This window comes from Colletotrichum siamense (genome assembly GCF_013390195.1).
Source record: "Colletotrichum siamense strain Cg363 chromosome Unknown KSG_Cg363_contig02, whole genome shotgun sequence".
NCBI lineage: Eukaryota > Fungi > Ascomycota > Sordariomycetes > Glomerellales > Glomerellaceae > Colletotrichum > Colletotrichum siamense.
Window position 1 is genome coordinate 3,334,538 of NW_023501015.1, and position 20,624 is coordinate 3,355,161.

General features: G+C 54.2%; 3 protein-coding genes across 3 annotated transcripts; 2 read left to right on the plus strand and 1 right to left on the minus strand.

Moving 5' to 3' along the window:
• Positions 1-167: 167 nt before the first annotated feature.
• Positions 168-1,805, plus strand: DET1 (Broad-range acid phosphatase DET1; the record flags this gene model as incomplete). Its single annotated transcript, XM_036634687.1, has 3 exons — positions 168-222; positions 289-744; positions 796-1,805. 3 exons carry the CDS (start codon positions 168-170, stop codon positions 1,803-1,805), a joined length of 1,521 nt encoding a protein of 506 aa, XP_036500365.1.
• Positions 1,806-7,182: 5,377 nt separating this feature from the next.
• CGCS363_v002839 (uncharacterized protein) lies at positions 7,183-7,584 on the minus strand (the record flags this gene model as incomplete). Its single annotated transcript, XM_036634688.1, has 2 exons — positions 7,183-7,348; positions 7,418-7,584. 2 exons carry the CDS (start codon positions 7,582-7,584, stop codon positions 7,183-7,185), a joined length of 333 nt encoding a protein of 110 aa, XP_036500364.1.
• Positions 7,585-19,453: 11,869 nt separating this feature from the next.
• CGCS363_v002840 (uncharacterized protein) lies at positions 19,454-19,918 on the plus strand (the record flags this gene model as incomplete). Its single annotated transcript, XM_036634689.1, has 1 exon — positions 19,454-19,918. The coding sequence occupies one exon, from the start codon at positions 19,454-19,456 to the stop codon at positions 19,916-19,918; it is 465 nt and encodes a 154-aa protein (XP_036499501.1).
• Between the last annotated feature and the right edge of the window lie 706 nt (positions 19,919-20,624).

The window sequence follows — 20,624 nt, forward strand, 5'->3', positions numbered from 1 at the left end:
TTGTTGCCCTTCTTCGACACCGCGAATGATACCCCGGCCATAAGAAACTCCTTCGTCCCACCATATCATTTTCCAATAATCGCACCGACGCCTGTCCCTTCGCTTGAACAATACCAGGTGGCGCTTTACAAATTCTGCGAAACCACAACCTGTCAAAAGTTGACAACATGGCGAAGCCGAGACTCATTATCCTCATCAGACACGCCCAGTCCGAGGGCAACAGTATGCCAACCCCCTTCGTCCGACACGTGTGTGTGCCCGGATTGCTAATCAAAGCCCTCTGAACAGAGAACCGCGACATCCACCAGACGATACCTGACCACCGTGTGAAGTTGACACAAGATGGCTGGCAACAGGCCTACGACGCCGGCCGACGCCTGCGCAAGCTTCTACGAGCCGATGATACCCTCCACTTCTTCACATCCCCCTACCGCCGTACTCGCGAGACGACAGAGGGCATCCTCTCCACGCTGACGTCGGACGAAGAAGATCCCTCACCATTCAAGCGTTCCAACATTAAGGTCTACGAAGAGCCCCGCTTGCGCGAGCAGGACTTTGGAAACTTCCAGCCCTGCTCCGCCGAAATGGAGCGCATGTGGCAGGAGAGGGCAGACTACGGTCATTTCTTCTACCGCATCCCCAACGGCGAGAGCGCCGCAGATGCCTACGACAGAGTTAGTGGCTTTAACGAGAGTTTGTGGCGCCAGTTCGGAGAGAACGACTTTGCCAGCGTTTGCGTGCTCGGTAAGTCTCCAGACCAACGGTCAGGCAACTAAGTTAATCCATAACGCATAGTTACCCATGGCCTCATGTCCCGTGTCTTCCTGATGAAGTGGTATCACTTCACCGTCGAGTATTTCGAGGACCTGCGTAACGTGAACCACTGCGAGTTTCTCATCATGCGCAAGCAGGAAGAAAGCGGCAAATACATTCTCGAGAACAAGCTCCGAACGTGGTCTGACCTGCGCAAGGAGCGTGCCCAGCTCAAGGAGAAAGAGGGAAAGGAGAAGACTGAGGTGGAGGGAAATCAAGAAAAGACGCCCAAAGACGCAAAAGCGTCAACTCTTCTAGAGCGCAGTAAGACCTTCATTGTGACGCGTCGCTGGGGTGGCTGTCCTAACGGATGCAACCACAAAAGCCACTACCAGAAACGCGAAGATCTAGACGCCCTCCGCCAGAGGGATGAGACTGCAGCAAACGGTAACGGTGTTGCTAACGGCCACTCCCGGCACCAGTCACCCACGCCTGGCCGGAGAACGAAGCGAATCGAGCAGGGCTACAGCTCTGACGAGGACAACGATAACCGACCCCCGCAGATCGACGTTAGCCGATCCCGCCAAGAGGTAGTGTCGTCCCCGGATGGCACTCCATCCTTCATTTCCGCCGAAGACCGTCTTCGCAGCATGATTTCGCCGCACCTTCATGCTGGCCGTGATTTTGGCGGCACGTTTTCGGGACGGACGTCTGTGGCAGGCAGCGACACAGATTCATCGGAGGAGGACGGCCACAGACCACAGATTGCGGCCGTCACCGCCAAAGTAAAGGCCCTGGCCGTCTCCAACGGGACCGGCCACAGCGCGAACGGAATCAACGGATGTGGCAACGGCGTTGCCGACAGCAGCACGAATGGGAGCACAACACAAACTCAGGAAGAACAGCTGTCGGAGAAGGAGGGCATGCGTCGAGGAGCACGCGCAAACCGCCTCGGAGACGCCCACAGCAGCGACTTGGGTTCCGAAGCGGACGACGATGACCTGGCCCGTGCTGAAAAGGAGGACCGTAGCATCAGGGGTAGTGTTTACTAGCATGGAGTGGTTCTGTTGAATTTTCTAATGAATAGCGGCCCTGTCGGCGAACCGACACGAGGCCTTTTCTTGGTATGGCGCGTCGTCATGGGAGCAGGATCTGGATGCTTCTTCTGGCTCACGATTAACCAGCATGCTTGAGTGCGGCACCTACGCGATAGAAGGGGCATGGGTCTGTTCATCAAAGGCGCTTTTCTCTTGGCTTCGTTCTGGTGATGTGAGGAGGATATACCTAGATTGGATGACGCTCATAGACAAAAGGCAGACACGTATGTGCCGGAAATGAACAAAGTTTTGAAACAGTATAACAGAATGTTGCCCCTGCAGATAGCGATTCTTGATTATAAGCTTGTTCTGAGGGCTAGAGTCTAAAGCTTAATCCTAAATTAATATTGATGTGCCAAGTCGCTTGTCGGTCCTCAGGGGTCGGGGTCTCAAGGTTGTCTGCCCACAGATACGAACTTCACAATTCTCCTGATGTATCGGGAAGGCGACCAGCTATCGGGCGCGTGGCTTAGGTTAGAGCTTCTCTAGAAAGCTTCCTCTATTTATTTGACTGATACCATCGTTGGGCACTGACGAGACGCAAAGGCTTGGGCGTTGGGTTTGATCCGTCGAGTAGGAAAACTTAGTGGGACTTTGGAAGAGATCGCGTGAAATGCTTTTGGTGGCTTGTATCTGGCCTCAATGTAGCCATCTGCACGGGACCACGGACTTGCGAAATCGATACCCGGGGGATGTCCGGGTAATCTTTCAGGCATTTTCGACTTGGCCATTGCCAGGAGCTTCAAAGTCAACGTCAAATATGTCAGCTTGACTTCGATTTCATCTATCTTCGACCGACAACGTCTTTTCGCGATTTTCGTCGCCGCGCATTTAGGCTCATTTTCAACATTCAACATCCCTTTTGTTGCTGTCATTGATCTGACGTCTCTCGTCTCCGTTTAACAGCGAAGAGCCCGTACTTACTCCTTAAATTTCGTCAAGACCCATCAATGTGTGTCCCTCGGAACCATCTTATCCAATGTAGAATCTCTTTTCCTTTTTCCTTTACTTGTCGAATCAAGTTTCGGGAATCACCAATGCCACCGTCAAATTATCGCTTAGTGACTAGCATTTCCAGCTTTCATATGTGTAGTGTCCGAGAACGTACAAACTGGAATTGAACATAGTGGACCAGAACAGTATCACATCAGACAATGGCGCGTAAATGACAAGTATTGTGTATACTGATGTCGTGTACTTACACTTCGTACCAAATACACCAGGGTACCTCTTGGGTAAGAGAATTCGCTATACGTTTCTTATAGTGCATGGATATTCAAGCACGCTTCGTTGCCGAATCGTGCTCTTCATTCATTCTTTTAACTGAGAGGCCCCCACCAGGCTACTCTATGTTTCTCTCTGTGGAAAAGCCATTTCGAAGGCTGGGCCTGTATGCTTACTGCTTTCATAGAACCTACGTCTGGCTCGTAGGTCTGAAGACATGGAAACCTTCAGCAAAGATCACGGCAATAGAAATTACTTCTTGTATCTCATAGCTCCTGATATACTCGTAACCAAGTAGAAACACTTGGTGCAGCCAGTAGACGTCTCTTTGGGTATTCATTCGGTTACCAGACTTGTATCTCGATGTTGACACGCGAGTGAGTTGCGACTCCTCAACCCCAAATGACTTCTGTCACTTGATCAGCAGTATGAGGCGTGTGTCTTTATACAGCCTCTTCCATTTTTGGTCCACTGGGAAGCAGTCGCATGTGTCGAGAGTCACTACTGATAGAATTTGGGTGTTTCCAAGCCCAATAGGGCTCTTTCTTTCTCACCAGCAGCTACGTTGCCCTTATCTTCACCGTGTCTGTGGATATCTATGGCCCGAACCTCACTTGATCTTGATCCTGAAACGGTCATTATTTGCGATGCTCTTTACTTTCCAGCGAAAATCGTGGGTTGAGAGGTAGGTGTCGATGCTTTTGACCGCGGGATCACATCACATGATGAAGTAGCTGACCTTGTGTCAGTCAGTCATAGCCGGCCAGGGAAGCCGAAGCGCAGTTGCACAAATAACACTCCACTTGATGCTCTTCAGATTCTGCGTGAGAATCAATAGCGGACAATGAGAGGAAACTTTCAGATCCCCACATTTGGTCACCCACTGCTAGGAGGAAGGTTCTGTAAAATATCCAGCTCAATCATCTTTCTAATCTTGCAGGACGTCGTGATCAAACAGCTTGCGCTATACATGTTTCGACTTGCGTCAACGAAAGCACATTCTGAATACTGCCTATACTAACTTCTCTTGCCAGCAATACTTGTAAAGCGTGAAACACCGATCTAGTTTTCATTCCCAGATCCTACGATCGTACTTCCAATGGCATCGGATTTTGCCAAGTGCAAGCGTACCTCAGCCTCCCAAAAACGACATCATAATCCTTACGAACGTGGTACTGCGATGTGAATCAAACGACGGTTCCCCAACAGGCCAGACATTGCCATCGACCCGGACGACGGCGAGACACACAAGACAAAGCCCGTAACACGGCACTTGGCCAGACCGCACGGCCGAAACCCGACGATTGCATGATCGTGGCGCGTTAACCGGCGGCTGGCTGCAATAAAAAGACACGGGTATGTCAACCCACCGTCAGGCCTTGTGTTCGTGCAACTAGCGGCGTGGTGCGACATGCCAACCTGTCTAGTCTCGCCCACTCGGTTATGTTCTTCTGTAGAAGCATTCTATCCAAGAACCGGAACTATGCTCCGTCTCGAGTATTCTAACGAGGGAACGACGATCTGTCTACGACAGCCTGCTTGCTCGATGTGCTCCAGTAACGCCTGCCGGGTCTGAAGAAGCAGCTCGCCGAAGATATTTCTCATCCCCTCATGTGTCGTCGCGGTGATGCTTCAAGAGCTTCATCTCCACAATAGGCAGAGAGACTCCGCAAGCTTTCGGTAGGAACCTCTCCATGGCACGCACAGCTTCTCCGAGATTTGGCAACCCAGTCCGCGCCCCATACGAATGAGGCACTTGACAAGGGTATATCGATTAGCTCAACTTGGTCTCCTGAAAAGACCTCCGGCATGGTCACCGACCTGTCCTTAGCCGGAATATGCCTTCTTCTTTCTCCGCTTCATCGAAAGGGTACTGGCATGACGAAAGATACAGCCTGCCTGTTCCCAAGAAAGCTTTCGTAACCCTTGCCTCTTACCTACCGACGTCTCTCATCACATCTCACTTTCACGAACCCCGCGCCAGACCTGACCGGTACCACCAATCTCAGACGGCACCTCGCATGTAGATGATGACTCCATCGTGAGAGAAAGGCGGGCGGGGCTCGGTATCCAGGTAGCTGGCTGGAATGGCTTCTGCCGAGCAGCTCGCTCGCACGCACCGCTTGGGCCCCCGCCCGCTGCGACCAGCCCCGGCAGACCGAGAAGCAAGGAGGCGAGCAACACGCCGTCGTCCTCCGACCGAAGCTGCCGCCTCCCGTCCAAGGTTTGGGGCAGGCTTTCCCCATGCCCACCGGTGTGGAACCTTGCTCCGCGCGCCGGAGCTCGCCTTGCCGGCTAACGACAGCCAGGAAAAAGAAAGGCCGGTCCCTCACCGGTGTACTGCGTACATTGTAGCCTCCATTTTGCTGCACCCCTCATCTGCGGGCTGATAGTCGCATGGAATGTTTCCCTCTCTTTGTTTTTTTTTTCCTTTTTCTTTCAAGATCTGTTCCTCACAAACTTTACCCCCCTCTTTGCGCAATTTGTAGAGAAACCGTTGCCATAACCCAAAAATTCTTCGGGGGAGCATAACTTCCGACACAGCTCATCTCTCATGTTTCTCAATCGGTCGGCGCAACTTCAGCCCATGGATACCGAACGATGCTACACCCGTGTCTACCCATTTGGAAACGATCAGCACAGGAGCAGACAGCCGGTTTAATATCCGTAGAACGTTCAGGGGGGTCTTTTGACCTGATCAGCGCAGATTCTCTCACCATGGCTGAGATAACGCAACATCCAAGATAGACGAGCAATGTTCTAGGCCCAGCGTCTCGGGAGATGGACGGGTCATCGATTGGACCTCAACGTCTGCCGCTGCGCCCTCGGCCAGGCCCGGCCCCTGCGTGAAGGAGCATGGCAAATTTCCTCCAGCCCGGCAGAACTCAACAGTATTTTGACGACAAATATTCCCGTCACCTGGTACCAAAGCATCCAATATCAACATCATGGGGAGGGACAAAAAAAAAAAAAAGTAAAATTCCAACAGCTCGTGGCCGCTCAGCCAGTCGATGAATCGCTGGATCACTCGGCCCAGTGAGCCAAGAAGCAAGCTTCTGGGCCCACCCAACATCTTGTCCTTCCCGCCCTTGCCCATCCCGACTGGAGGGTTGTGTTCCTGGCAGATTCGGCAGGAGGCGCGGCGAAAAGAAAATGCCGAAGTCGATTAGCAGCAGACCGAGAGGGGCGCCCTGCCCTTCACTGGATATCCCAGCTGACGGTAGGGGGGGCAACTAAGTGCCTTCACACCTTCGCCCACGAGCTTGCTTGCTTACTTGCTTGGAAAGCAGAGTGGCCCGATGAATCCTCTTTTTGAGGAAATCCGCGGACGAGGCTGGCTGTGTAGGCGAAGCTGTTGCGAAACCTGGTTTTGCCTTGTCATGTTTCGTCATGAGAGCCGGACATGCCAGGTGAGCCAAGCTTGTTTCCTCTTCCAAAGAAGGTGTGTAGGTGGTGGTGGTGTAGAGGAACATATAGCGTCAACCGCAGTCAGCTCTCTGCCTCTTTGGTTGTTTACGGTGTGCCCGGTCAGCCCGGTCGGATGCAAGCCACACCTTGGTCCACACCTTCATGCCCCAACTAGGAAGAGGTGTCGCCGAACGGTGATGGGCCTGTATTACCTGAGCATCCATATTTGTGCCTGTAGTAAGCTGGTGGCAAGCTAGGAGTGATAGATAGGAAAATGACCTCTAGACCAATATGGCCGTGAGGGTTTGCTGTGAGATGACTGGTCGGCGGGGTTTGTGGAGAGAAGGAGGGGGCATCGACCACACGGTTGGTGTGGCAGGCCGGCCCAGGACTGGACGGGAGCTCTCGAACGCATGTGTAGATATCGTCCCTCCCCCGCTGTCCAATGACCAAGCGATGTGAATGCTGAAGAGGGGTTTGGCAGTGGTGTTGGTGGCCGGGAATCTGCACACTCGTGCATCCCGTCACAGCTGCGTCCCTCTCCTTTGGGACAGGATGGGGGAAGGGCGGAGTGCAGGCGAAGGGAGAATGATGGACAGCCCATTATGGCACGAGAAGCAGGCCAGAGAGCTGCACGCCTTGCATCTCGAGCATGCCTCGTTTAAGCTGAATAGGGACGGTGGCGCCTCGCTTGTTCAGTTCACTGAGATAGATCACTGACGAACACGTCCCGTTGTGCAGCGACTGCGACCTGTTGTGGTCTCGAGACAGACGACCGCCAATTGGCTTGAGAAAACGAGTGAGATGCGGGAATTGGAGGGGGGAGTGAATACCAGTCGACCACCGGGATGAGGAATCTGTGAACCCTTTTGCCACGCTCAATGTCAGAGAATGTTGGAGAAAACACACCTTGGAGGAAGAAAGCTGAGACTTACGAGATCAACGGCGGCCAAGACGGTGCGCGCGTGCGTGTGCATTCCCAACCCTCCAACGGTCTCAGCCCGCTAGTGAATGTCGTCCAGTGGCAGTGGCGCAGGTCTCTGGAATTCGGGTAGTCTCGAGAGAGGTAGCATGGTAGATGACTGATGTGATCAGTAGTCATAATACACTAGGCCTAGCTTCACACCAGTGACCGTTAGAGAGACATTGTGTTGACTACTTTTCTTTCTCGCTTTCGCAGAGGGTCGGGTTTCGTCTCGCAAGAGGCAGGGTTAGAAAGGAAAGATGACCCGCGTGAGGGTGTCGTCCATCGAGGCCCGTTTCTGATACCGTGCAACCCTCTGAGAGGTTCGCCATCATATGCACGAGCGGGATTGGGGCTTTGGTGGTTTGGGCCTGGAGAACACGCGGCCTAGACGTTGGCCCTTCGCCTTCTGCGACCCCCAACCTCACCCCATCTCGTCAACGGGAGGGCAAGCAACCTATGCAGCAGACCTGCATATTGTCGATGATGGTGAGACGGGCGCCTGATGAGCGATGTGCGTGAGTGTGTGTGTGGGAGTGGACGAACGCCTTCTAGGACTCGTTGAACATCCCGCAGGACGAATGGCATGATTGGCTGGGGCTGGCTTGACTACCGCAGTCGTCTCCTTTCGCCGCGTTCAACCGTGTTGGGCCGGCCGCCTCTATGTTAACCCCCTATCGTTGGTAAGATATCATCCGCAAAGTTGAGCGGGCGTGGATTGTCACAAAAGATGCGAGGTACAGAATGCGTTGCAAATAACATGGTGATCGGCCTCTGAAAAGCCCGAACCTGGCTGTCACCCTGAGTCCTGCGTTTATGATAACAGACCCAAGGGCGTGAGATTTCTTGCCTGACCGGAAACAGTCAAGTCTACGGTCGTGTAACACATCAGAGCCAGGTCAGAGTTCTCGCCAGGTGCTCTCGAGTGGTCAGATTCGGGGACCCTAGAGGGACAGACCAGCAACGGCAGCCGCCGCATTCTTGCCATTAGACGACGTTTCCTTCGGATGCTGCCCTGCCGTGCAGATGCACGTATAAGCTGTTAAGTGAACACAGTCTTCGACAATTCGAAAGTGCCGAGCTGGACCCTAGGTAGTCGCAATCGAGACATACTGCTTACAGTAGCATCCACAACTTTGGTCATTTCTCAAGACCGTTTCCACGAGCCACCGAAATGCTTTTCCATATTTCTCAAGGCTAGCTCTGCCCTGCCCGCAGTCAACCCGTCGCAGCGCCCCCTGAGAAGGCCAGAACGGCAGCGTCGGATGCCATAGTGTCCGGACACTAAGGCAGCGTGGGCGTGCAATTGCCGCGAGCCAGGATGCCAAGCCGCGCGTACTCTGTGGTGTCCGTTGCAAGGGCAAGCGATATGCTTCATCCGAAAAAACCTGCAGATGGTATCACAACGACAAAGCTGACTGTCAGACTTTGGCCAGTCGCAGGAAGGTCCAGACACTGCTATGTCGAAAGAACGCTAAATAAGCAGTGTGCGTGATCGCCATCGACCAAGGCCAAACCCAAGACCTCCACGTCTAGGTTACAGCCAGGGCAGGGCAAGGCAGGGCAAGGCAGGGCAGGGCAGGCAGCCACCTATCAACCAGAAACGCAACCTCATGGTACCATGGCCCTGACATGTTCGGATATGCACGTCGCCCATTTCGTCGAGTCGTTTCTTTTGAACAAGGCGTTGGAGGAGGGAGCCACCATCGCCGATGCAGCCACGGCTGCAGCTCAATCCTGGCCATGCTGGGGTAACGAGAGACTGGCCCTTTGACGAAGACGGGTAAGCAGGTTCAAGGCCTTGTAATCAATAGTTGGCGGTACTGGAATAGCGTGGCGTCACGCCCGACGTTGATACTATTCATGGTTGAGGCTGATCTTTTCTTGTCGGGATCTATCAATTAGTCTTTGTGTGTTTGTTGGAGAATTAGGGTGGGTTGGGAATATGAGTTGTGCAAACCTCAGTTGGCGCTGCGATGATGGAGCGCGCGGCAGCGGCACCACGGTTAAGAAATTGGCCATGGCATCGCTCTGCCCCTGCAACTTGGTAAGCGTTGCTCCGTATCGAGAAACAACAGACGAACAAAAATACCCCAGAGATGAAGCCAAGACCTGAGGTGCGGAATCCGAGAGACCCTTGCCAGCAATCAGTCAATTCCCAGTCTCAACTACCTGACCCTAGGTAAGCTGCCTGAGCTAGAATTGTCAGTGCTTATGTGAGGTCCTTTCGTAAGGTGAGAGTTATGGCCGGGGAGGAAACATGGGCAACGTGGGGAGGAAAACTACCATGGGAAAAGCAAGCCTATTCGATGCGAGCCATGGTTTAGCATCCCCCATCATTTCATTTCGCCAGTAATGCGGGGGAGGGAAATAACGTGACACAGATATGGGCGTCAAAGAAGCGTTGGCACGAAGTTGCCAATGATTCCCATCCATGCTACTCCTGTTCTCCCCTCCCCATGCCATGCTATGCTATGCAGGATGCCAGTGCGACTGTGCTAAGGATTGGTTCAAAATCAAACGAGACACCAAAAATGCGGAGAAGTGTTTGGATGCAACGCCATTTGACACGAATAGTGGACCATCACCAGATCACTTCTCAGACCTCGACTCCAAACGAGGCTTAGCATCCCAGCGGGTCTTGAACGGGCTAATCCTTTTTCTCTTCAACCTGCGCTGCGCCAGAGATAAACGAGTCTTGGGAGAATTAAGCAAACACACTGCGAGGAGGAAAAAGAAATATTTCCAAGACACGAAGGAGGGCTTCAAACATCTCTGGGGGGAGGTCATCTGCAAGCCGCAGCAACAATGACCAGCCTGATGCCGGCCATCTTGAGGTACATATCCATATGTTGATGATGATGTTGTTGTTGTAGGACCAACACCAACCACATCGCCATCATCACCGGCTTTCCCATTCAGCTCACTCGAGGTGCAAGGGGGGCAGGACAGCCCATTGTGAGACAGGAAACGCTGAACGAACGAGAAAGGAAAGAGAGCCGTCAAGCAAGGCTGAGGCGCGGGAGCGGCTGTGGTGGGATGATGAAGCAGACCGAGAGGCCTCGTCCATTGATATTTGATTCCAGCCAGGTGGTTAGGCAACGGGCACCAGAGCGGCCCTTCGCCTTGAGGGCCTTCCCGCTTGGGATCTTTTGCAGTTGGAAGTTTGCTCGTTTGCAGGTCAGCAACAGCCGCGCTTGACTGTATTTGGCACATCTCACCTTGGATGCAGAGGCTCACATCAGCAGACGCTCTCACCTTGCTTCTAAAATAGGATATCAATATCCATCTGACTGTCAGAGCCTTGTCGAGCCTGGCGGGCCCCGTCCGGCCATCGTCAATCTCGAAAAGAGTCTCCGACTCCGATATGGACCATTGCCTAATGGAGACACGAAGTTGCAATGTCGTCACCGTCCACCCCTGGGTCTGTGCTCCTCGTGAAGTCGGGAGTGGACGAGTGAGCTGAAGCTATTCGTACGTTGCCGCGGGCGAAACGCCTGAGCAGCTCTCTTGTCCCTTCGCTGGGGAGTTGATACGACTGTCCTAGTACAAGCCAGGAGACAAAGCCCAGATGAGCAGGGCCTCCCCGGCCATTCGCACTCGCCAGGCCTGTTGCTCGCGCCAGTCGGCCATTTTCTTCGCACAACTTCCTGACTCTGGAGTTACACTGTAGGCCCAGGGGGTTGTCGGCCAGTGCCAATTTGGACAGGCTGGCTGGCTCGCTCGCTCGCTCGCTCGCCGAGGGTTGAGGGGGAACGAAAAAGAAAGCACGACGAACTTGAGGAAGAGAGTGAGAGGAGCGTGGGGGGCGCTTGGCGCGACAGAGGGGTGTCTGTAAGCAAAGATGTGCCTGGTTGGTTGCTGACATGGGCATGGTATCCGTAGGAGGGCAACACAGAGACAGAGAGAGAGAGCAGGGGCTGTGAACAGCGATCGCGCTTACATGGTAGCAGAGATCTAATCAAGGCGAATGGCCATGGCGTCTGTGTGCAAATGATTTGCTCTGTGCTTTCGGACACGACTTCTGCTTTGGTCCAGGACAGAATTTTTCAGTAAGAGTTGGTGAGATTGTTGAGTCGAGGCCAGAAAAATTTCTGAACATCTATCGGCGGCTTCAAGGGATGAAAGGGGCTGAGTTGAAATGGGCAGTGGAATGTGCCGGAGGACCCTGAAAATTTTAATTCTTCTTTACACTTTGTTAGACGGCAACTTTGCTTCTGTTCTCTCAGGGGTTGTTGAATTGAGCGTGCCCGCAACTCACAGTAGACTTAGACTTTGGCATGCCAAGAAACATTCAAGATCCACGTGCTCGTAAATCCGAGGTCTAGATACCGGCGGGGGAGCAGCGGGCATGATGATGAGATTATGAGAGTCAAGAGGCCTGGGGTTGACGGCGGTGTCTGGCAGGGGCCATGGCCGATGATTCATCAATTGCATGCGCACCGCCGTCAAGGACGCCCTCGGCTGACGCCGTGATGCCTTCAAAACGCGCCCGCACTAAGCGACGAGCCAGAATCAAGCGCTCTGTCTCAGCCCTTCTTCGTCTGCCCGCACGGGGCAGCGGCGCATCCGTCGTTTGCCAACGGGACTTGGGGCTTGGGATGGCTCGGGAGTGCTGGGTGAGTCGTCCTCCGTGGCCTCCGTCCCCGGAATTCCCAACCAGGCTAGTCCTGGCGTTCACAATCAAGCTGGAGGAACCGCGCAGCCATCGTCGTCCAATAGAGCGCCATCAGCGTTCAGAGGCCTTCTCAGCTCACCTGAGAGGGAAATGGCACCAGGAGCCTTCGGTGAGACACTGCAGTTGTTCTGGAGTATTCTAACCGACCGACAGCAGTGTCGCAGCGGACACTAGCGGGCTCTGTCGTTCGATCGACGCTCCCGGCCCTCCGCCTGATTGAGCCTCGATGATGAGCAGTCTGAACTTCCTCGTTCTGCAGAATGTCTGGAGCATTTGCCAAAATGTCTGACCAACAGGCGAGGCTTTGCTACAGACTGCCGTCGATTGGGGGCTTTGCAGACCCATGGGAAATCTCTTCCTTGTCGATAACATGGAAAATTTTGCTCGCATCGGAGGATTGTTGATTTGCCTCCCAGTCCACTCATCTTCTCTGGCTAAGGGCCAGATAGGCCTGGACCAACCATTGATGCTCCCTCCAGGCTGCTTTGGGCGGTGCTGCAAGTGAATGAGTCGCAGCTTGCCGTGCCCCCTATCAACCAAGCCAGGCGACTATCGTCGTCGAAGCCGATGTCCCCAGACCCAACTCAGACGGATCTGAAATCGAGTACTACGCAGTACTGCATGCCTAGCACGTAGTAGGTATCCGTGGATAGCCTTGGTTTCACTGGCCCCATTGGTTGGTGTCTCTTGTTCATGTCGATATCTCCCGCCAGAAGCACGAAAGATGGCAGCTTCCCGACATCCCCCAGGCCCAGAGATGGGTTCTCCCGTCCACAGTCTTCATCAGACGGCAGCCTGTCCCCGTTCAGGTTGGCTCCCTTCCCCTGTCCTCTCTGCGGGCAAAACAGGGGCTGTCCCTGCTCTCCCGCATGGTCCGTGCCAGGAACCGTACAAGTATCCATCGCACTATGCCTGCCTCGACGGCGCGGCCATGCTGAAGCTGCGTCGTGGGATCTGATATCATTTACTTATATGTCTGCTCGCAGGGGTCCACGATAGCTGGCGTTTGAGAGAGGGCAGCGGGCGCTGCGGCAGACAGCTCCCTTGTGGGCATCTTCCGGCCGGCCCTTCTTGTAGTGAGGCATCTATCTCATGAGATAAGGAACGAGGGGACCCCCCTTGCGTCACCAGTTGAGTGGCAGCGGACAAAGACTCAATTGAGATCGTTGCCCTATCTATCCATCGATCAATCAAAAGCCCGGCAGCCATCGTTGAAGGGAACCACAATTGTCTGCTGCAACCTGGGGTCCTGATCAGCCGCCCATCCCGTAACGCGGGTGGGGGTCCCTATGTTGCTGCGTCTATCTATCCGCTCCGCCCGACTCCGTGCCCGAGAGTGGTTCATTGTTCATGCAAGGCAAGCGCGGGAAGCTCTGATAACCGATCAACGCAGTCCATCGTCCTGGCCTTGATTTCTTGGGTGTCCTTTGTCGTCTGCAAGCGCTGGTTCCTGCTTCAGAGGCAAAGGCAGCGGGGGAGGAGACAGCCGGTCGATGTTAGCTGGAATGCTACCTAGGTAGCTTATTGGACCCTTAGCCAGCTCTCCCGTCACAACTCGATCGAACTCTAATGCCATCCGCCGTCCAAGCCCAGTCCGGGCCTCCCGCCTTCAACGCTTTAGAGTTGACATTGGCAGGCCACTAGCCTCTTCATCTCTGATCCTTTGCTCCAACGTGGCCCCCAAGAGCCGACATGCCCGCCGATAGGACAGGTAATTGGCCACATCTTCTCGGTGGCCGTTGCCTTCGAGGCCTTCGAATTTGTTCCACGTATTTGCCATCAGGGTGCCGTTGCTGCCGCATAGCAGACCCTGTTCAACCGTTACCGTCGCAGCAAGACCGCCAACCCAGCAAACTAGCAGGAAAGTTTCTTTGCACCATCAGTCCGATGCTGCCAGAATGACGATAACCGTAGTTCCGATGCGCATCTCTCTTGCAGAGTCGCAGGACCCGTCTTGGGGTTCCAGTTGCATCCCACACTTGGGGGCGAAGTAGCACAATGGCGTGCGGGCGCTGAGCACGCGTAGTCTACGCCACGCGCGTATCCGTACTTGGCTGATAGCTCTGGTGGGCTTGACCAACTACTACACTACCACTTCGCATCATTTCCCCCTCTCTGCATCCCACGCCGAATCGTAGTGGACCTCACGCAGATGCAAGAGTGGTCGTATCGACCCCACAGGGCCGGCTATGAGTGGGTAGACCAAGTGCACCTGGTCGTTAACAGGCTCTCAATGGCAGCCGGCGGCGGCGGATTAATCGATCCTCCAGGCAATGTCTTTGGATAGTGTCCCAGTCCTCGGCGTAACGTCTTGGAGTGGCTGGGACTGGCAGTGTGATTGGTCCGACGCATGAAGACGGATGGCTTGTCTAGAGGGTGCCGCCGGGTTGAAACCAAGCTAGCTGAAGTCATGGGATTCTTGTCTCTCTTCCATCATCAGAAACAATATCGCTGTCTGCCATGGCAAGTGCTGCTCTCATTTGTGCACGCGCTTTTCGACATCCGCGATAGCCCTGTCGAAAGAGCGACCGGCACTTATGAGACGATCACCTTGGATATCGCGAGGATGGCGAGATGGATCGCCTTGCACACTTACCCTGATTGGCTCCTGGTGTCCAACATTAGAAATCCTACTCCCGAGAACCCTTCTTGCCCGCGCCAAGGAAAATGAGATCGTTCAGCCAATCGTCAAATATCCTCGAGGACTTCACGGTCCAGCGTGTCTGTGACGGCCACATCATTTGTGAAGACGTCACTCGTCGGGGATGGTGGTCGACGACTGTGGTGCTAGCAGCGGTGGTGGAACTGATCGCGCTTCTGATCCAGGAAGAAGCCGTCCTCAGGGATGGCACCTGCAGCAGTCTGTGATGCAGTTTCTGCAGGAAGGGGCCGCGGAATGCAGGCTTCAGTGAAGGCATTGGAACAAGTGGTCAGGCGAGTAGCCCAAGAGTCCTTGGTGGACACGGGAGGTGGGAGCGAAGCGTCTCTTTCAGTGTGGGGATGCATATCGCGATGCTGATTCGTAAAAGGTGCCCGAGCCTGTTCTCCTCCCCCGCCTCAGAGTGAATGCAGGTGGGCATGAACTGGGTTTAGCGTTTCTTGGCCCGCAGCAAATTCCAACTGCATGGGTGGACAACGGGATCAAAGATGTCTCAACAGCGAATCACGAGCTGCAGACAGACATATCGAATCAAAGTTGTCAAGTGGTCGTTGAGAGGCAGGAATCGAAAGCTGCTGAAATTTGCACTCTCACTTGTGACGCCTAGTATCTTCCCCGATGTGCCCGTAGGAGTCTTGTGCATGGAGCATAGCGTCGTTCGGCCGCCGCGTACGAGCCTGCTGCTGGTCGAGGCCGCGATGCTCGGTGCTGCTGTTGCCGGCCGAGAGTGGAACCATCGGACTGCGGCGTGAAGCACAAGATCCCCACCATCGCTGCCGGGAGGGCTCCATATCTGAGCAGATAGCTTGAAGAGGATGGATGCATAATGGGGGTGTGTTCGGATTTACGCAAGACCTTGGGATTGATCTCGTTGCGCTAGTCTCTGGGAACTGCATGTGCCCAGGAGAGAATCATGTTTCGCACTTGCTGCGACAGAGACAAGTGGGCGAGAAGAAGAGACGATGATGAAAGGTCGCAGACTGATCGGTCGAGGGTAACATGCCTAAGATGCTGCTCTGCTGCTCGAGTTGGTGGCGAGGGTGCTCATGGGATTTGGAGTTGTCCGTCGCCAAATAACGTTTGTTTGTCATGCCAGGTACACCCGGCGGGGAGCGGTCACGAGGTTTGTGTCGAAACTGTCGAAACCAGGACATAGCCTTCATGGGATGGACATGATGTAAGAGGGTCGAATACCACTGGAGTCTCTCTCGCATTCACACGTCCGACAGGATGGCATTCCCATTTGCATGCTAGGATTGGCCAACTGTTGGAACGGACAGCAATGGCGAACCCCAGGTTTTGCTCCTTCTCTGACGCCACCCCTCGGATGGTGTTGAAATTGGCGTTGGATCCGCACTTTTTGAGAGGGCGACCAATAGAGATACGGATTGGCTTCACCTGCCACCTTTCCCCAACCCTCGTCGACTTCATGCAGCAGAGCTGATCACTTGTCGTCGTGGTTGCGTAGCCTTGGTGGCCAGGAGAGGGGAAGACGCGAAAAGGTCGGGCTGGTGGCACAGCGTCGACGAGTCCGACTTGCGTTGAGAGAGGCAGTCCCTCAAGACAGACCCCACCAGCTACCGCCGTCGTAGTATTCGATGGTCGGGTTTTGTGTGCACTGGCACGACGGGCCCTTGAGTGTGGTGTGTTCCCGCTGCCGTTGCCGTTGAGTTCTCTTGCTGCGCTGAGAGAAATTCTCCATGAGGTCCCCGGGAAGTGAGTGGAGCGCGGAGAAGACGACAGCCATAGTGGCTATTTTTGCGGACGACCGACAGCAACCCCCACGCGGTTCTACGGCTCATATCATTCGACCAGGGACTGATTTGATTTCATGATCTGGGACCGACACCTGCCGAGTTTTCCATATTCTCCGGCGGCCGTGATGCCAGAGGGCGAGAATTCGGAGGAACGGGCCCAGGACGATGCGGAGCATTTAGGAAGGCGTGGAATGTTGGATGACATGATAGGAGATGAGAGAAAAAAGTTTTCTTTGATTCATTCTTGGGCAGGAGAGGCGGATCTTGGTTGAATTGGACGAAATCTCTTTCATGGCCGGATTCGCCAAAGCGAGAAGGGAGCAACCGTCGTCCAGGCGGGCCCAGGCCGTCAACCCAGGGGCAAAGAGGAAGCGAAGGTGCTAGGTAAGATAGGTTTGTGCTCAGAGCCATGGATGCTTTGGTACCTTCATGGTAGGGAGTAGTTGAGTGGCGTTGGAAGAGTCTGAGCTATCATGTTTCTTTGGACAGTTGTGCAGTCCGAGGAGTAGTTGCAGTTGCAGTTGCAGTTGCAGTTGCAATTTACAATTTGCAATTTGCAAACCTGCTGCAAAGCGGTTCGCCCTCGTTCGATCTCAAGTGGCAGTGGGCAAAGTCAACGGTCGAAGATGGTGGTGCTGTGGATGGTGGTGGTGTGCGGCTACCACAGTTGCCATCGCTGCCACTGCGCTGCTCTTGTGGTAGGTAGCTGTGGTAGCCATACGGCGTAGCCGGCGACTATTACACAACACCAAGATAATTGAAGATGTGCAAACCTGGGTCTAGCAAAACACATGACTGGTTTTGAGTAGAAGCCGGGGGTCAGGCACGGCTAGCATCGTTTGGGAGGGCGTGGATGTCGATCATGGGTTTGGGTAGTGAAGCAGCAGGCAGTGGAGAGAGAGACGGAGAGAGGGAGAGGGGTGAATCAGAGCAAATGGAAGAAGAGCAGGGATCGATGGCGACTGCTCAGTCTCCGGATGGACTAGGCTTAAGGAGGATTAGCGCGACGATGAGAAGCTAGTCTTCTTGCGCGATAGTGGCATCCACTTGTGCAAGAGCTGGCTGCCGTCACTGGCTCGTTCAGACTCTGCAGCAGACGCCTTGCACATGTACTCGTGCCTGAGGTATTCTTCAACTGCACAATTCATTGCATCACTGTCTATCCGTAGTCTCCTTCCTGCTGCCCACGCCATTTGTGTCCACTCTGCTGTGCTGCTTGAGCATGAATGAGAGTTGCGAATACTGTCCACACGCCTCTCGCGTCATCGTCGACTGTCGCGGTCGCCATCTTGGGCTGCAGTGCGCCTACCCAGAGTGCCAGACCTCTGGCCTCCGCCAGAAGACTTCAGCGGTAAGGTATGATGGCGCAAGAGAAGGTACTGAAGACGAGAGACTGTCACAGAGCAAAGTTACTTGCACCCATAGAGACACACAGAAGCATTGGAAAGCGAGAGAAGGCACAGGCCAGCAGCCAGCAAGAAACTCGGACCAAGTCTGAGTATCATGTCGGCCAAGTTTGTATTGAGAGTACCAGCGCAGTGCCCCCGCTTCTTCAGTCTTCCCGTCCTTCAAAGCTTCACACCCAGAAGCTTGGACCATCTCACCTCGTCTAAGGTGGGTATCCATCGCAGTACTGCGTACGAATACTCAGTGGGAGGTGAATACGTACCTATCTGAGGGAGAATAGCTACACCCCTCTTCGTTTTGCACAATACCGTTGCATAATTATGCTGCGCTGCACCTGCCACCCTCCCTCTCAGCGCACAACAGTCGCCTTTGACGCAGAAAATTTTCAAAAAGTCATCACACGCCAGTGTCCCCCCCCCGGCTCCCCTGCCACTGGACTGACTGCCTGGAGCCCTGGACTGCCTCTGGACTCACTCAACCCAGGCAGTCTGGGCCTGCCTCTTCGCACTTGCTTCCCCCCCATCTGCTCCAGCGTCCCCCCAAATCTCTCATCGGCCATCTCGCTCCCCCCTTCGTTTCCTTTCCTTTCCCCTCCCACCCTTCAACCTCCCTCCTCCAGTATCCCCTGTCCCTCACACACACACACACACCCAACTCCCGTCCGCACACCTTCTACGTTCTACCCACCCCCCTTCTCTCTCTTTCTCTCACGTCCAGTTGTGTCTCCTCCCACCCCCCCTTCTCGTCGGCGCTATCTGCTGCTGCAGGGCATGGGAACTGAACTGGGGTGGGGCCCTTGCTCAGCCCATCCAGCAGTCGCAGTGTTGCCAGTGCCATGCTTGCTGCCTCTCTGCCCTCCATCTCCACCCCAAAGAGGGGCCTGCGACAGCTGCACCTGCACCTGCACACTAGCTAGCGGCCACTTCCTGCCCTTGTGCTTGTGTCTGCATGTTTGTGTGGTGGGCTGGTGTCTCTTAGTCTGAGGTGCACTCTCCTCTCCACGTCTTCCTGTCCTCAAACAAAGTACCCCACCCCCCAAAATATGAGGCCAGTTACCTGCCTACCCACCCACCCAGTGTACCTGCCCAAGTCCGCTGGGGGAGGTGTGCAGCGCCAAAGGCCTTTGCCTTGGGCGTCGTCCCTCCACTCCCTCCTCCTCAGTTCAGTGGGCAGGCTGTGCTTCGAGGATAGATACATATGAGCCGACCTCTTCCACTCCTCGATCCACCTCTCGTTCTCCCATCATTCGACTTCACTCAACTTCTCCGACTCTTGCTCGTGGCTCATTCTCTTTGCCTGTGGCTACCAGTCATACTTCTACTTAATGACTGCAATCCGTCCAACTCTTTAAACACCCTCCATCACCCACCACTCGCATCCAGCTCGCCAACTTCCAACTTCAATCACTTGCTACGAAAATCAACCACTACTAGGTTGACTCGACTCAACCGTCTCGACATCACAACTACACAACACCCTCAACACACAACCACGCACTCTTCAGCCATGGCCGCCTTCGATCTCTGGACTCCCGAGTTCTGCCTCGGCTGTGACAAGCAGACCGACGGCACTGCCTACTGCTCTGAATCCTGCCGCCTGGCCGACTTCGAGAAGACTTCCACTTCCAGCTCCGTTGCGAGCTCTCCCGGCCTCAACGCTCCCTCATACCCATGGTCCGGTTCTTCGAGGCAACAATCGTCGAACAAGCTCTACCTCGCTCCCGCCTACGACTTTTCCAACCCCCAGCCGTACGGCTCAACACCCGTCAGACAATCCTACCTCTCTCAGAGGCAGTCATCCACCCGCCGCACCCTGACCACCTCGAGCTCTAACTCCAGCCTCTGCTCGATGCAGAGCACCACATCATCGAACGCAGACGCCAGCCAGCTGTCGGACAAGGCGAGGAGAGAACTCCAAGCATACGCCGTGTCTTTCGAGCAAGCCCGTCTTCAACGCCGCCGTTCCTACTAAAAAAACGACTTCTCCACCCAAAACATTCTTCAACCTTTTCTTTCTACGCTGTTCAATATACCCTTAGTCGTTCAATAAGCGGCGCTTTTTCAACAATATTTCGCAACTCATCAACTCGGCACACCGACTCTATATCTCACTTTTCCTTGGTTCAACTGTTGTAACAAAAATGGGCATTACACAGGAGTATTGCATTATAAAAAAAAGTTTGGGCTCAACACCGGGGAGTACTTGGCTTTGGCAGAAGGGCTGCTTCATCCGTACGGGGGCGCAACAATGGGAATTACCGGGATTGTACCACGACACACGTGGCTTGTTTCCACAAGAGGTTGTTCACAGGCATGGCATCACATGGGATTAAGATAATCCCCTTTGGCTTTTTCAACACATTACGACATTGGTATTTTTCACGGGGAGCCGGTCATCAATCGAGTGGACAGGCTTGGACTCAAGGAACGATGACGGCGTCGGGGGCAAAGACCCCGACATCAGATGGAACAATCAGGGAAACAGCCACTCTAAGGGGCTTGGACTGGCATTAGGGACGGAGATGCATTAGGATTAACAGTTTGACGGGATCACTGGGCAGCAAGAAGCATAGTTTTCATTGGGAGGACAAGGAACTAGCACAGGAACACGTCAGATTGAGAAAAAAAAAAATCAACAAGACCAGTTCATGACTTCTCACAATAACATTGCTGTCTGC